This window comes from Cetorhinus maximus, chromosome 16 (genome assembly GCF_964194155.1).
Source record: "Cetorhinus maximus chromosome 16, sCetMax3.hap1.1, whole genome shotgun sequence".
Classification (NCBI taxonomy): domain Eukaryota; kingdom Metazoa; phylum Chordata; class Chondrichthyes; order Lamniformes; family Cetorhinidae; genus Cetorhinus; species Cetorhinus maximus.
In genome coordinates, this window is record NC_135894.1 from 100,021,104 (window position 1) to 100,034,916 (window position 13,813).

The 13,813-nt window shown below is 46.4% G+C and overlaps 1 protein-coding gene across 1 annotated transcript in view; it reads left to right on the plus strand.

Annotated features, from left to right (window-relative positions):
* The window catches only part of robo2 (roundabout, axon guidance receptor, homolog 2 (Drosophila)), a 1,135,129-nt gene that overhangs the window by 944,020 nt on the left and 177,296 nt on the right, over nt 1-13,813 (plus strand). Inside the window, exons 3-5 of the mRNA XM_078560411.1 lie at nt 2,255-2,412; nt 3,544-3,664; nt 5,908-6,046. Coding sequence (XP_078416537.1) covers nt 2,255-2,412; nt 3,544-3,664; nt 5,908-6,046 — 418 coding nt within the window. The remainder of the gene's footprint in view (nt 1-2,254; nt 2,413-3,543; nt 3,665-5,907; nt 6,047-13,813) is intronic.

Genomic DNA, 13,813 nt, shown 5'->3' on the forward strand with positions numbered 1-13,813 from the left:
CTTATTACAGCAATGTGAACTGGACAGATGACATCATTTCTTTGAAGAATGGGGACCATTGTAGGAAATTGGCTTGACTGTGATTTCGGATTAGACCCAGCAAAAATATCACTTTATATTTCACTGACTTAGTAATTTCTGTGGTATAAATAAAACTAATCACCAAAGGTCTGGCTACAGAGTATGCCAGGACAACATTTGATATTTAAGACACCATTTAGTTGACTGACATGTAACTGAGCCCGTTCTTGTTTTAACAAGTTGCGTTTTGAATCTGTTTATAGCTCACTTCCCCAGCAAGAATTCTCAAGATTGTTTGCAATCAGCAATTATTATTTAGCGTCCTATCAATTAATTCTCCAAGTGCCATTGTATCAACTAGAATATTGAACCTCAATGCAATTAGCTGGATGGGTGTTTAGAATATTGGGGCACTCTTACAAGGTTAGACCAAAAGTAAATGGTTGGAGGACTGTAGAAGGTGCTTTACTCTGTATCTAACCCCGTGCTGTATCTGTCCTGGGAGTGTTTGATGGGGACAGTGTAGAGGGAGCTTTACTCTGTAACTAACCCCATGCTGTACCTGTCCTGGGAGTGTTTGATGGAGACAGTGTAGAGGGAGCTTTACTCTGTATCTTACCCCGTGCTGTACCTGTCCTGGGAGTGTTTGATGGGGACAGTGTAGAGGGAGCTTTACCCTGTGTCTAACCCCGTGCTGTACCTGCCCTGGGAGTGTTTGATGGGGACAGTGTAGAGGGAGCTTTACTCTGTATCTAACTCCGTGCTGTACCTGTCCTGGGAGTGTTTGATGGGGACAGTGTAGAGGGAGCTTTACCCTGTGTCTAACCCCGTGCTGTACCTGCCCTGGGAGTGTTTGATGGGGACAGTGTAGAGGGAGGTTTACTCTGTATCTTACCCCGTGCTGTACCTGTCCTGGGAGTGTTTGATGGGGACAATATAGAGGGGGCTTTACCCTGTGTCTAACCCCGTGCTGTACCTGTCCTGGGAGTGTTTGATGGGGACAGTGTAGAGGGAGCTTTACTCTGTATCTAACCCCGTGCTGTACCTGTCCTGGGAGTGTTTGATGGGGACAGTGTAGAGGGGGCTTTACCTTGTGTCTAACCCCGTGCTGTCAGTTCTGGAGCAGAGGATCTGACAGGTGAAAATGTCAAAAGAAAGAATTCATTAGACACTATAGCAACATAGAAAATGCAGTTGTCAATATGAGCACAGAAAGCTCCCACAGAGCAATGTGATGATAATGTGTATTAGATGTGTATTTTGCTGTATCTATTAATCATTGTTGGATCACCAATGGACCAGCTATTCACTGTTTCAGGTGAAACCCCTCAGTCTTGATATCTTTAAAGTGTTTAAAGGACTTGATAGCAAGGACATCTCCCCTAGTTGGGGCCGTGGGTTGGTGGAGGGGTGGGTCGGAGCTCGGAAAAGGGGACATAACCTTAAAGTCCGAGCCAGGCCATTCAGGGTGATATCAGGGAGCACTTCATCACACAGAGGCTAGTGGAAATCTGGAACTCTGGAAGTCTCTCCCCCCTCCCCAAAGAACTGTTGAGTCTGAGGGCCAGTTGGAAATTTCAAACCTGTGATCGATAGAATTTTGTTCGCAACATAGGTAGAGGTTTAGGCTATTCATCCTCTCGTTACCAGTCCTGTCATCTGTTGAGACCTGTAACTGAATTCCACCTAGGTAACCCTTAATACTCTTTGCCTAACAAAATTTATCAGTCTCAGTTTTGAGAGGCTTCTTTGCGTAAAGAAGTGTTTCCTGACATCAGGTAAAGGCTATTGAGAGATATGGAGCAAGGACATACAAATGGAGCTGAGGTACAGATCAGCCATGATGTAATAGGATGGTGGAACAGACTGGAGGGGCCGAATGGCCTCCTCATATTGCCAGATCAGAGATCCGGCCCTTAGGTTCTCCTTCAACACAAAAACAAAAATAGCTGGAAAAACTCAGCAGGTCCGACAGCATCTGTGGAGAGGAATACAGTTAACGTTTCGAGTCCGTATGACTGATGAAGGGTCATACGGACTCGAAACATTAACTGTGCTCCTCTCTGCAGATGCTGTCAGACCTGCTGAGTTTTTCCAGCTATTTTTGTTTTTGTTTCAGATTTCCAGCATCCGCAGAATTTTGCTTTTATCTTATGTTCTCCTTGATCGTTGATGCTATTTCCCATTGAGCCTGTTCTCCTGCTCTTACCACCTGTGCCTACTTTGCTTGCAGTGCTCCGAGATGACTTCCGACTGAACCCCACTGATGTGGTTGTCGCTGCGGGTGAGCCCGCCATCATGGAATGCCAACCACCCCGCGGGCATCCAGAGCCAACCATCTTCTGGAAGAAGGACAAGGTCCCCGTTAACGATCGCGATGAAAGAATAACGGTGCGTATATCAGAGCAGGTCCTTTGTGTTTTCTCTCCCCTCAATGGATATAACTGGAGAATTGAACCAGGCCAGTGTGGGGCTGCAAAAATGGGGAGGAATTGAGTGGTTCAGTTGGGTTGGCATTAAATTTCCAAACCTTGTCGAGATTGTTGGGGGGTATGTCCAGCTTGCAGGAAGGGACCTTTGTTAAATGATTTTGGGCAGTTTGAACATGGCTCCTGGTGGGCAAAGGGCTAAAGCACAAAACTAACCCTAACTCAGCCTCACTGACTCAGAGAGGCTCAGGATGGCTGTTTGGGGAAATGGTAAAAAGCTGTCACATTGAGGCAGTAGGGGGAAATCTTTTGAGCTTGGGATGGAGACAATTTGTTGGGACAGCGTAGAGGGAGCTTTACTTTGTATCTAACCCATGGGAAATGTTCCAGTCCCTGCCATCTTCACCTTGCTGAACAAAAGAAATTAAAGCAAAAATGCATTTTTTCATGTAATTTTCAGCACACATTCACACGAGACCTGTTTGCACACCCAATTGTTTCTGGAAGTAACATGGCGGCTCATAGAATAATAGAATGATACAGCAGAGCAGGAGGCCACTTGACCCATTGTGCCAATGCTGGCTCTTTGAAAGAACAGTCTAAGCTAGGCTCACACTCCTTTGTCCTTTCCTCATAACTCTTGCTCATTTTTCTTTTTCAAGTATTTTCCAATTTCTTTTTGAAAGTTACAATTGAATCTGCTTCCTCTGCCCTTTCAGACAGCGGACTCCAAATCACAACAATTTCCTGTGGAACAAGATATCTCCTCGACTCCCCTCTGGTTCTTTTGCCGGATACCTTAAACCTGTGTCCACTGGTTACTGACTTGCCTTCAACTGGAACCAGTTCCTGCTTATTTACTCTATCAAAACTTTCATGATTTTGAAGGCGTGGATCAGATCTCCCATTCCTTCACTCTATGTAGAACAATCCCAACTTCAGTCTCTTCGTGTAACTGAAGTCCCTCATCCCTGGTACCATTCTGGTTATACCTTTGCTATAAAGAGCTAGGAATAAATTGAGGTAAAACAGTAAGAAAACTACAATTGTCATAGGCAAAAGGCCTCAGCCTTAATTTATTTTTGTCACTTAGATGCGTGGAGGCAAACTGATGATTTCAAACACCAAGAGGAGTGATGCTGGCATGTACGTCTGTGTGGGGACCAATATGGTGGGTGAAAGGGACAGTGATCCTGCAGAATTGACTGTGTTTGGTAAGTCCTCCTTCCTTAAATAGTTCTGAAGATTTTCTTGAATCAGTTTAATCCTTTTTTTGACTCAGAAGACTTGTCTTGGTTTTCTCCCAGCAACATAAGCCAAGGTCAAGGGTGACATTCTCCGACACTGGCAAGGGTTGAGGGCAAGATGGAGGTGTGTGAGGAAGGCCATTTGCCTCATCCTATCCGGCCTAGCTACCCACACCAAACCATCACGACCCCTCCATCCCAGCATTCAACCGTTCCATTTCCAATGGGGAAGTGAAAATTGAAGGGTGACCTAGTAAAGGTCTTTAAAATTATGGAAGAGTTTGACCAGGTAGAGGTGCAAAAGATGTTTCCACTCATGGGGAAGAACAAAACTAGACAGCATTAATGTGAGATAATTGCTAATAAATCCAATCGGGAATTCAGGAGAAATCTCTTTCTCCAGTGTAATAAACTTGATGTACTGGACAGGTTTCTTACCCGAAACAGATAATTTTATTGACAGAGCTCTTGTAGAAGAAACGTGCTTGAACCAGATCCATGGGTAGAAAGCTGCACCCATAAGATTACTCGCGCCTAGGGTTGATTCATCAGTACAATCACGTGACTCCTAAAACAGTAGGAAAGGTTTTACCTACAAGCACTGTACCCAGAGAATGGTGAGAATGAGGAACCCACGACCACAGGGAGTGGTTGAGGTAAATGGTAGAGATCCATTTAACGGAAGGCTCAATAAACATGCAAGGGAGAAAGGAGTAAAAGAATCTGCTGATAGGATGAGACTTGCACAGATCAGTTGGGTTAAACTAGCTGCTTCTGTGCTCTACATTCTGTATAATTGTATGATGGATTGAGGGTTGAGGCCTGGCCCAGTTGTAATACCTCCAAGGGGTAAATAGCTTGCTGGAGGATAACTGTTTAGGTGAGATTCCAAGATACACCCAGTATTATACACCCACCGGAAGGAGTCAGTACCTTCAACAAAGATCATGGGCAGACAGAGGGATGTTGAAGTTGGCTGTGAGAATTTGTAAAATTAGGATTCCCGAGGGTAATACAAGTGCTAGTACACAGATGGCGATGGAGGCCTGCCTGGTGCTAAGCTACACGGGCCAGAGCTGATGCTGAGTCAGCTTATCTCAGCCATGGCTCCGTGTGATGCCCGTTATGGTCAAATTGCCCACATAAGCTTGCTGCCTAGACTCTGGTACAGACGTAGGCTGCTTCGGTGAGTTGGCATGGGGTTGGGGGGGGTTGGGGGGGGTTGGGGGGTGGGGGGGGGGCGGATGGAAGAGTCGAGCACTTGAGCAATTGAGGCACCAGCGAGAAGTTTGGTTTGGGAGAAGAAAGATGGCGCAGGTTGGGGGTATTTCTCAAGAAAAGTGATGACTGGGGGTGGGGGGTGGTTGGTGACTTGATTGAGAACTTTAAAATTACCCTGGTGTTCGATAGGGTAGAACATAGGGAAAATATTCCCACCTGTTGGAGAGAAAACAAGGGTGCATAAATACAAGATAGTCATGAATAAATCCAGTCGGGAATTCAGAAGAAACCCTTTTACCCAGAGAGTGGAGAGAATGTGGAACTCACTACCACAGGGAGTGGTTGAAGTGAACAGCATAGATGGATTTAAGGGGCAACTAGATACAGTACATGAGGGAGAAAGGAATGGAGCAATATGCTGATGGGGTGTGACGGAGTCGGGTGGGAGGAAGCTCGTGTGGAGCATAGACACCAGCACAGACCAGTTGGGCTGAATGGCCTGTTTCTGTGCTGTAAGTGCGATTTAATCAAATGTGAGTCTTGCTCCTTTGGGTGTCTTCTCTGGCAAGTGAGGGCTGCACGCTTTCCTTGGACTCCCCACTCTTCTTGGAACAGTCAGAGTCCCCCATCGATGCTATTGATTGAGATTAAAGAGGGAAAAGGAGGCAGAATTGTGACTTCAGTGGCAAAGGGTTGAAGGTCGCAAATTGCTAATAGAAGCCAGGGTTGGGTGTATGAGTAATGTGCTTTATTTCAGCACACAAGTGGATTCCCCTTGTGGGAGATTAAACAGTATAAGCAAACGGTGCAGGTGATTCGAATCGTGTTAATCTCTTCATAAAAGAAGTTAATTATCAGAGGTATTCTCTGTGACTGCAAGGCCCTCAAGTAGCAAATTACTGGTAGTTGATTCACCTCCAATTCTGCTCTTGATTCACAACCGACTTGTCTGGTTTTGTCTTTGTGTTTTTAACATTGCTGGTTCCCAGAGCGCCCTGTCTTCATCCGAAGACCCATAAACCAGGTGGTGCTGGAGGACGATGCAGTGGAGTTTCGATGCCAAGTTCAGGGGGACCCTCAGCCCACGGTGCGCTGGAGGAAGGATGACACCGATGTTGCCAGGGGCAGGTTCGTGGATTTAACTGAGGGGAGTGTCTTGCTCCATCATCACTTTCGAAACGATTGTTGCTGAGGACTCGCTAGTCATTCAGTTATCGATTAGCAATGATTTTATTGTCAATTAATCACAAAAATCAAGTGTCCTGAAAGTATCACCACAAAACTCCCAAAATCATCACCATAAAACCTAACAAAATCATACCCTGTCCTGGGAGTGTTTGATGGGGACAGTGTAGAGGGAGCTTTACTCTGTATCTAACCCCGTGCTGTACCTGTCCTGGGAGTGTTTGATGAGGACAGTGCAGAGGGAGCTTTACTCTTTATCTAACCCCGTGCTGTACCTGTCCTGGGAGTGTTTGATGGGGACAGTGTAGAGGGAGCTTTACTCTGTATCTAACCCCGTGCTGTACCTGTCCTGGGAGTGTTTGATGGGGTTAGTGTAGAGGGAGCTTTACTCTGTATCTAACCCCGTGCTGTACCTGTCCTGGGAGTATTTGATGGGGATAGTGTAGAGGGAGCTTTACTCTGTATCTAACCCCGTGCTGTACCTGTCCTGGGAGTGTTTGATGGGGATAGTGTAGAGGGAGCTTTACTCTGTATCTAACCCCGTGCTGTACCTGTCCTGGGAGTATTTGATGGGGACAGTGTAGAGGGAGCTTCACTCTGTATCTAACCCCGTGCTGTACGTGTGTTTGACGGAACAATAACACTGACATTCTAAATCTTGATAAGCCAAAAATTCATGAGAGAAAGAACAGCTGAGATTTAAGGGGAAGATGATCCTTTGAATTTGAACGAAACTTGTAACTTTGAAGGGAATGTCAGATCTAGGGCGCTGCTGGTAGTTTTTGCTGAAACAAGATGTTAGATTGAAGATAGTACCGCAGCTGAGGAAAGTAACAGGGACCTGTGCCAGCAACCACCATGATGTACAATAAGTGAATGAGGAATGTAGCAAATTTTCTGATAATGTGGCAGTGTTTAGATTCCAGGTGGATGTTGTCAGTTTTGAAATGGCAGACATCTGTGATGGCAAGAGTATGAGGGTCTTAAATTCACTGAAGCTTTATTATACTGAAATTTAAATTACCAGATTACCTCAGCGCAGATCTCTGAGTTAAAGCACGTGCCCTTATAAGACCCGCTCTCTCCTCCTGCTGCTGAATCATTTTGGGATTAGAGGGAGGTTTTAAAATATGATCTTTTTGGGCATCAGATCTGAATGAACTCACTCGTGCTGGAGTACTGATCAGCCTATCTCCACCTTCCACTACTGTGACTAACTGGCCACTCTTCACACACCCCTGGACAATGTGAGCTGGCCAGCTATTCGTTGCCCTGGGCATCACATCTGGAAACATCTTGTCTGACCTGTGAGCACCCATCAACCTTTCAGCATTGTGGGCAGGCGTAGGAACTCAGGGTGATATTCCCGCCCTGCCCAAACCGCACAGTGGCAGACAGGAATGAATCATTCCATTTTGCACTGTATGCCACGTGATATCAAGAAACGGCTGAAGGCACTGGATACCGCAAAGGCTATGGGCCAGATACCATCCTGGCAATAGTACTAAAGACCTGTGCTCCAGAACTAGCGTGTGTCCCTAGCCAAACTGTTCCAGTGCAGCTACAACACTGGCATCTACCCAGCGATGTGGAAAATTGCACAGGTATGTCTCTGTTCACAGAAAGCAGAACAAATCCAACCCAGCCGATCACCGCCCCCATCAGTCTACTCCTGATCATCAGCAAAGTGACGGAAGGTGTCGTTGAGAGCGCTATCAAGCAGCACTTACTCAGCAATAACCTGCTCACTGACACCCAGTTTGGGTTCCGCCAGGGCCACTCAGCTCCTGACCTCATTACAGCCTGGGTTCAAACATGGACAAAAATGGTCTGCCATTTCAAAACTGACAACATCCACCTGGAATCTAAACACTGCCACATTATCAGAAAATTTGCTACATTCCTCATTCACTTATTGTACATCATGGTGGTTGCTGGCACAGGTCCCTGTTACTTTCCTCAGCTGCGGTATTATCTTCAATCTAACATCTTGTTTCAGCAAAAACTACCAGCAGCGCCCTAGATCTGACATTCCCTTCAAAGTTACAAGTTTCTTTCAAATTCAAAGGATCATCTTCCCCTTAAATCTCAGCTGTTCTTTCTCTCATGAACTGCAAATAGAATGAATATATTCAAGCTTTTCAGCATTTTTAATTACCCGGGAGCTTGGAGGGCCTATTGTTCTCCATTGCTTGCTCCTTGGCAACACCTCAGCCAATCAGAGTCGACTTGCCAGCCAATCAGCATCCTTTTCTCCTGTAGTATAAATTGTTGTGATTGTTTGAAATTTGGCATTCTTGCATTTGTCCTAATGAGTGCAAGATGAAAAGCTTCAGCAACATGTCTCTCTTTTCAGTAATAATCATAGAATGGTACTGCACAGAAAGAGGACATTCATACTGTGCTACCTCTTTGAATGAGCTAAACAATTAACCCCATTCCCCTCCTGTTCAGCCACAGCTCTGCAATTAATTCCTTTCCAAGTATTTATACAATTTCCTTTTGAAGGTTACCATTGAGACTAATTCCATCACTCTTCAGGCAGTGCATTCGAGATCATAACAACATGCTGCTTAAAGAACTTGTTTTTTTCCCAATTCCCTTTATTGTGTGTCGTCTGGTTACCATGCCTCCAGCCTGTTTCTCCTTGCTTACTCTATCAGAACCCTTTGCAATTTTGAACACCTCTATTAAATCTCCCCTTAACCTTCTCGGCTGTGAGGGGAAGAACCCCAGATTCTCCAGTCTCTCCACGTAATTGAAGTCCCTCATCCCTGTTACCATTCTAGTGCCAGTCCCCTCCATGTCGCTCGCCATCCTGACTTGGAAATATATCGGCCGTTCCTTTACTGTCGCTGGGTCAAAATCCTGGAACTCCCTCCCCAACAGCTCTGTGGGTGTACCTACACCACAGGGACTGCAGCGGTTCAAGAAGGCAGCTCACCACCACCTTCTCAAGGGCAATTAGGGATGGGCAATAAATGTTGGCCCAGCCAGCGAAGCCCACACCCCGTGAATGAATAAAAAAACCCACCTCTCTAAGTCCATTCCAATTCCTTGTGCACTATTCATGAACATTGGATGAAAAATAGTCATCCATTCAACACACACCTCACAAACGTTCTATGATTTCTGAATTAGTGAGCTGGTGGTACTCTATTGGCCCGGGCGGGGGTGGGGGAAGGGATCGGTTGAGGGTGCCTTGTGTTGCCAGATTGCTGTAGTTGAGTAGCTACTGGTGATTCCTTGACCTCAAGGCGCTGAGGCTCATTGGGAGCTCGATTCTCCAGCACATTAACTGTGGTCTAACGGCTCCACTCCAAGATCGCCCAACATAGCCAATTTCTGGCTGGTTGGATTGTGCCAGGTAGCAAAGCAGTCCCGGAGTCTGTCTGCCTCGCGAGGGACACCTCTCTACGCTGTGGGCTGCTAGAGTGCCGCGAGGGAAATCTTAGTCCACACATTGGGTAGGGTGTTTTTCCCCCAGCTGTTTGACCATCGTGTGCATCACAGACAAGTCGGATTATGAGCTGAGCGTCCATCGGAGAGATTTTCCGAAGATTCGCCCCTCAACTCTCAAACGCAGGAAGACTGGGGAACCAAAGCTTCCAGTCAGTGTAGCTCAGAACTGGATCCAGAACGAGATAATTCAGCAGCTGTGGTGCTCAAGAGAATTCCTGAAAGCTAGTCCCTCATTTCCATTCTCTGGAGGAAGCAGAGCACATTATAGACCAGGAAGCATGTTGAAGTGCTGCAGGCATCTGTGCAAGTGCACGGTATGAATAAGGAGTTCCTTTGTGTCAGTTTTTGAGAATAGTAATTAGCCTGTGCAAGTCAGTACACCAGGCCTCTGCTGCTCAAAGGGGTGAGACAGAGGGCAGAACATAGACCTGAACCAGCCGCCTCCAGTTAAAACACTGGAATTACTTTTGCTGAATTGCACAACTCAGAAATAATGCTTCAGTGATTTGGTTTGTCGGATGCTGCAAACCGCTGAGGGTGTTTTTGTACCTCAGCACGCAAAGGTATGTTTCATTCTCCCGATCTTCCTGGTGTCAGCTGCTAATGAATTGAATTAAATCTAGAGAGAAGCGTATGTGTACTTGAGCTCCCATATATACACACACACACGTACAGAGAAGCTTGTACACACACACACAAATGAAAACTCAAGTGTACAAACGCACATGCACGAGTATATACTCTAGAATACATGCATATCCATATGCACAAGCATGTACACACACAAACCTTCAGCGACACGCATTCACAAATGTGTGCACACGTGCGCGCTTAAACACACTCGCAGGCACATGCGTGCACAAGAGCACATGCATGATGCATACACGGGCATGCATGCGCTTACCCAGATATGCACCTGCACACAAGTTTAATTCATACATGAGCAAAGACAAACACTCACATGCACACACTGGAACAGGAGCATGCACAAATTCACACAGTGACAGACGATTGAGGGTATTGGGTTGGGGTTTCTAGAATGCAGCCTTGGTCAGACAATGATATACTGGTTTTGTTGGGAATATTTTCCTGGGTGGTGTTCTAAGAGGTGGCAGGGTAGATTGTGCAGAGCTCTGATGAATTCATAGGTAATCAAATCACAAGCTCACCAGCCAAAACAGCCAATGAAATGAGAGCCTGTGCACCGGAATGAGCAGAGAGAGCTCGCTCAGTGTTCACATCCAACCAGCACCAGCCAGTCAGTGAGGAGAGGCCACTTTCTAAACAGCTCCGCTCGGAATCTGGGCAAATCCTGCAGGTCCTCCCTCGAGTGCCTTGGATTGTTGAGCCTGTTACTGAGGCACTGGGACAGAATTGGTCAGAGCAGGTGTGACAGGCCTTGATTTCCACACAGGGAGCATGCGGGGAAGGGGAAGCGTGTGTACGAGCTGTGAGGGTGGGGGTTCAGGAGCCGAGGAGGAACAAGGCGGCATCTCTAAGGAGAATAACCCCAAAGCCTCTCCATGTAGCTCCCTCATCCCTGGCATCGTTCCAGTAAAGCTCCACTGTACCTTCTCCAAGACCGACACATCCACAGGACAGAGAGATCAGGCAAGTGGGGAAGAAATCCACGTGGGGAATTTGACAAGTAAGATGCCTTGTGTGTTAACTGATCTCATTGAAAAGTATAAAATTCTCCTTGACAGGGGAGATGCTGAGAGGCCATTTTCCCCTCGCTGGAGAGTCTGGAACAAGGGGGCCATAGTCTCAGGATAAGGGGTCGGCCATTTAGAACCAAGATGAGGAGGAATTACCTCTCTCAGAGGGTTGTGAATCTTTGGAATTCTCCACCTCAAAGAGCTGTGGATGCTCACGCGATGAGCACATTCAAAACTGAGACTGATAGATTATTGGGCACCAATGGAATCAGGGGATGTGGAGATAGGGTGGGAAAGTGGATCTGATGTACGTTATCAGCTATTATCATATTGAATGGTGGAACAGAATGGAGGGACCATATGGCGTACTGCAGTTCCCATTTCAGTTGCATCCCTAATGTTTTTAGTTGGGCAGCAATAAAGTTTTCTTTTATTCTTGCATGGGATTTGCACATCACTGGCAGGACCAGCATTTGTCACTCATCCCTAATTGTCCTTGAACTGAGAGCCTTGCTAGGCCATTTCAGAGGGCAGTTAAAAGTCAGCCACATTGCTTGAGCCACATGTAGGCCAGACCAGGTAATGATGGCAGATTTCCTTCCCTAAAGAGCATTAGACGGGTTTTTATGACAATCCACGATAGGTTCACGGTCACTGTTACAGAGACTAGCTTTCAATTCCAGATTTTAAAATTAATTCATTGAATTTAAATTCCACCAGCTGCCGTGGTGGGATTTATACCCATGACACCGGAGCATTAGCCTGAACCTCTGAATTACTAGTCTAACGACATTACCACCACGCCACTGTCTTCCCCAATAAATAGCCTCAGTGCCATTTTTTTGGGGTCATCTGTGTTATCTTCAGATGCAGTCCAGTGATTGGGTGGCACATCTCCAGGGATGGAGGGGTATCTCAATGAGGGCAGGATTGGGTATCAGCTGTGACCTTCCAACCCCGCAATCACACATCTCACTGTCCAGGCTCACACAGGGAGAAGCGGCCTCTTAAGCAGGGCACGGGAGGGCACCCCAGAAGTTGTGCTGCATCAAGGAGGTAGGTGGGATTGTGGGGGTTGAGGTTACAATCAGATCAGCCATGATCTTATTGAATGGCGGAGCAGGCTCGAGGGGCCGAGTGGCCAATCCCTGCTCCTAATTCATATGTTCGTATGTGTGTTTGTAAGGAGTCAAAATTTTCAGGCGAGGAGGTGATGGGCAGGGGGTCGGAGCCATTAGAATAGAAAGGGCAGTCTGAAAATGCATCTCCATTCAACATCCAATTATCCTTTGACCTAATGGGTTACTCTGTGCTGGTCTAGTCCTCGAAGGGTTAATTGAGCAATATTTCACACTGTCAGCCTCAAAGGTGGGAGCAGAGATGCCTGTAATTTCAACAAAGTCTGCATCAAAAACACTTTTTTCTCCTTATGTATTTTACCTGATCTGCAATTTTCCTCCTGTCCCGTAATTACACTCCGTTTACATAGCAAGCTCAGCACTTTGTCAATCAGACAGAAAGCCACTGATTAAGCACTGTTTCCGAGCTTGCTCATGTTTTGTTCAGCGGCTCATGTGTATCCTGTCAGCAGTTGCTAGCGCACGCCTCAGCCCCCTTGAAGCGATGATGCTCCCGCGCTTTGCACTAGGTCTCACCTTGAGCTACGTTTGAACCCGGCTCCCAGAGTTCAAATTGCAGACTTGATTCGTCTGAAGGGGAGAAAGTCGACCTTGTCCGCTCATGCTGCACGCGTGAGTGCAATCTCACCGTCACTGATTTTTTAAAATTAAGTCTTAAATCATGAAGATAGGAAATGCTACCACGGTGCCATTTAAGTCTTTCGCAATCAGAAACTAGAAGATCCCATTATTTCGAAGAGCGACAGGGGGACGTTCTCCCCCAGTGCTTGGGCAATATTTCTCCCTCGACCAACAGATCAAACAGATTATCCAGTCATTTACCCATGGCCGTTTGTGGGATCTTGCTGTGCTCAAATCGGCTGCTGCGCTTCCTGCATTACCACAACGGCTACACCTCAAAAAGGACTTCATTGGCTGTAAAGCACCCTGGGTCATCCTGAGGTCATTGAAGGCGCTATAGGAATGCAAGTCCTCTCTTGCTTCCAGGGAGAGGGGGAAGCGAGGGAGGAGAAAAAAAATATTTGCTTTACAGTTCCCTTTTTCTCCCTTTGTTCCCTGGCAATATTACATATTCCGAAACATACTCACCCCACTCAGACTGTCATCGCTGCATCGTGGAAGTAGCATTAATCACACAATGCAGCAAAGATCCCCTCAGAAAGGCACTCAGCATTTCATGAAACGAAAATCACACTAAATTGTATTGGCACGTGAATCCTAACACCCAACGATATTTATGGATATCACTTTTCCGAAGGGCTTCAGGCCATGAACACTTGTGCGATAGCGTTTTATTTTCTGCAAGCGAGTTTTTTTTTTTTGCTCACCATTTTATATGAAAAGATCAAATGCTGGTATTTATTCACGCAATGTGGGTGCCGCTGGCTAGGCCAGTGTTTATTGCCCTTGAGAAGGTGGTGGTGAGCTGCCTTCTTGAACTGCTGCAGTCC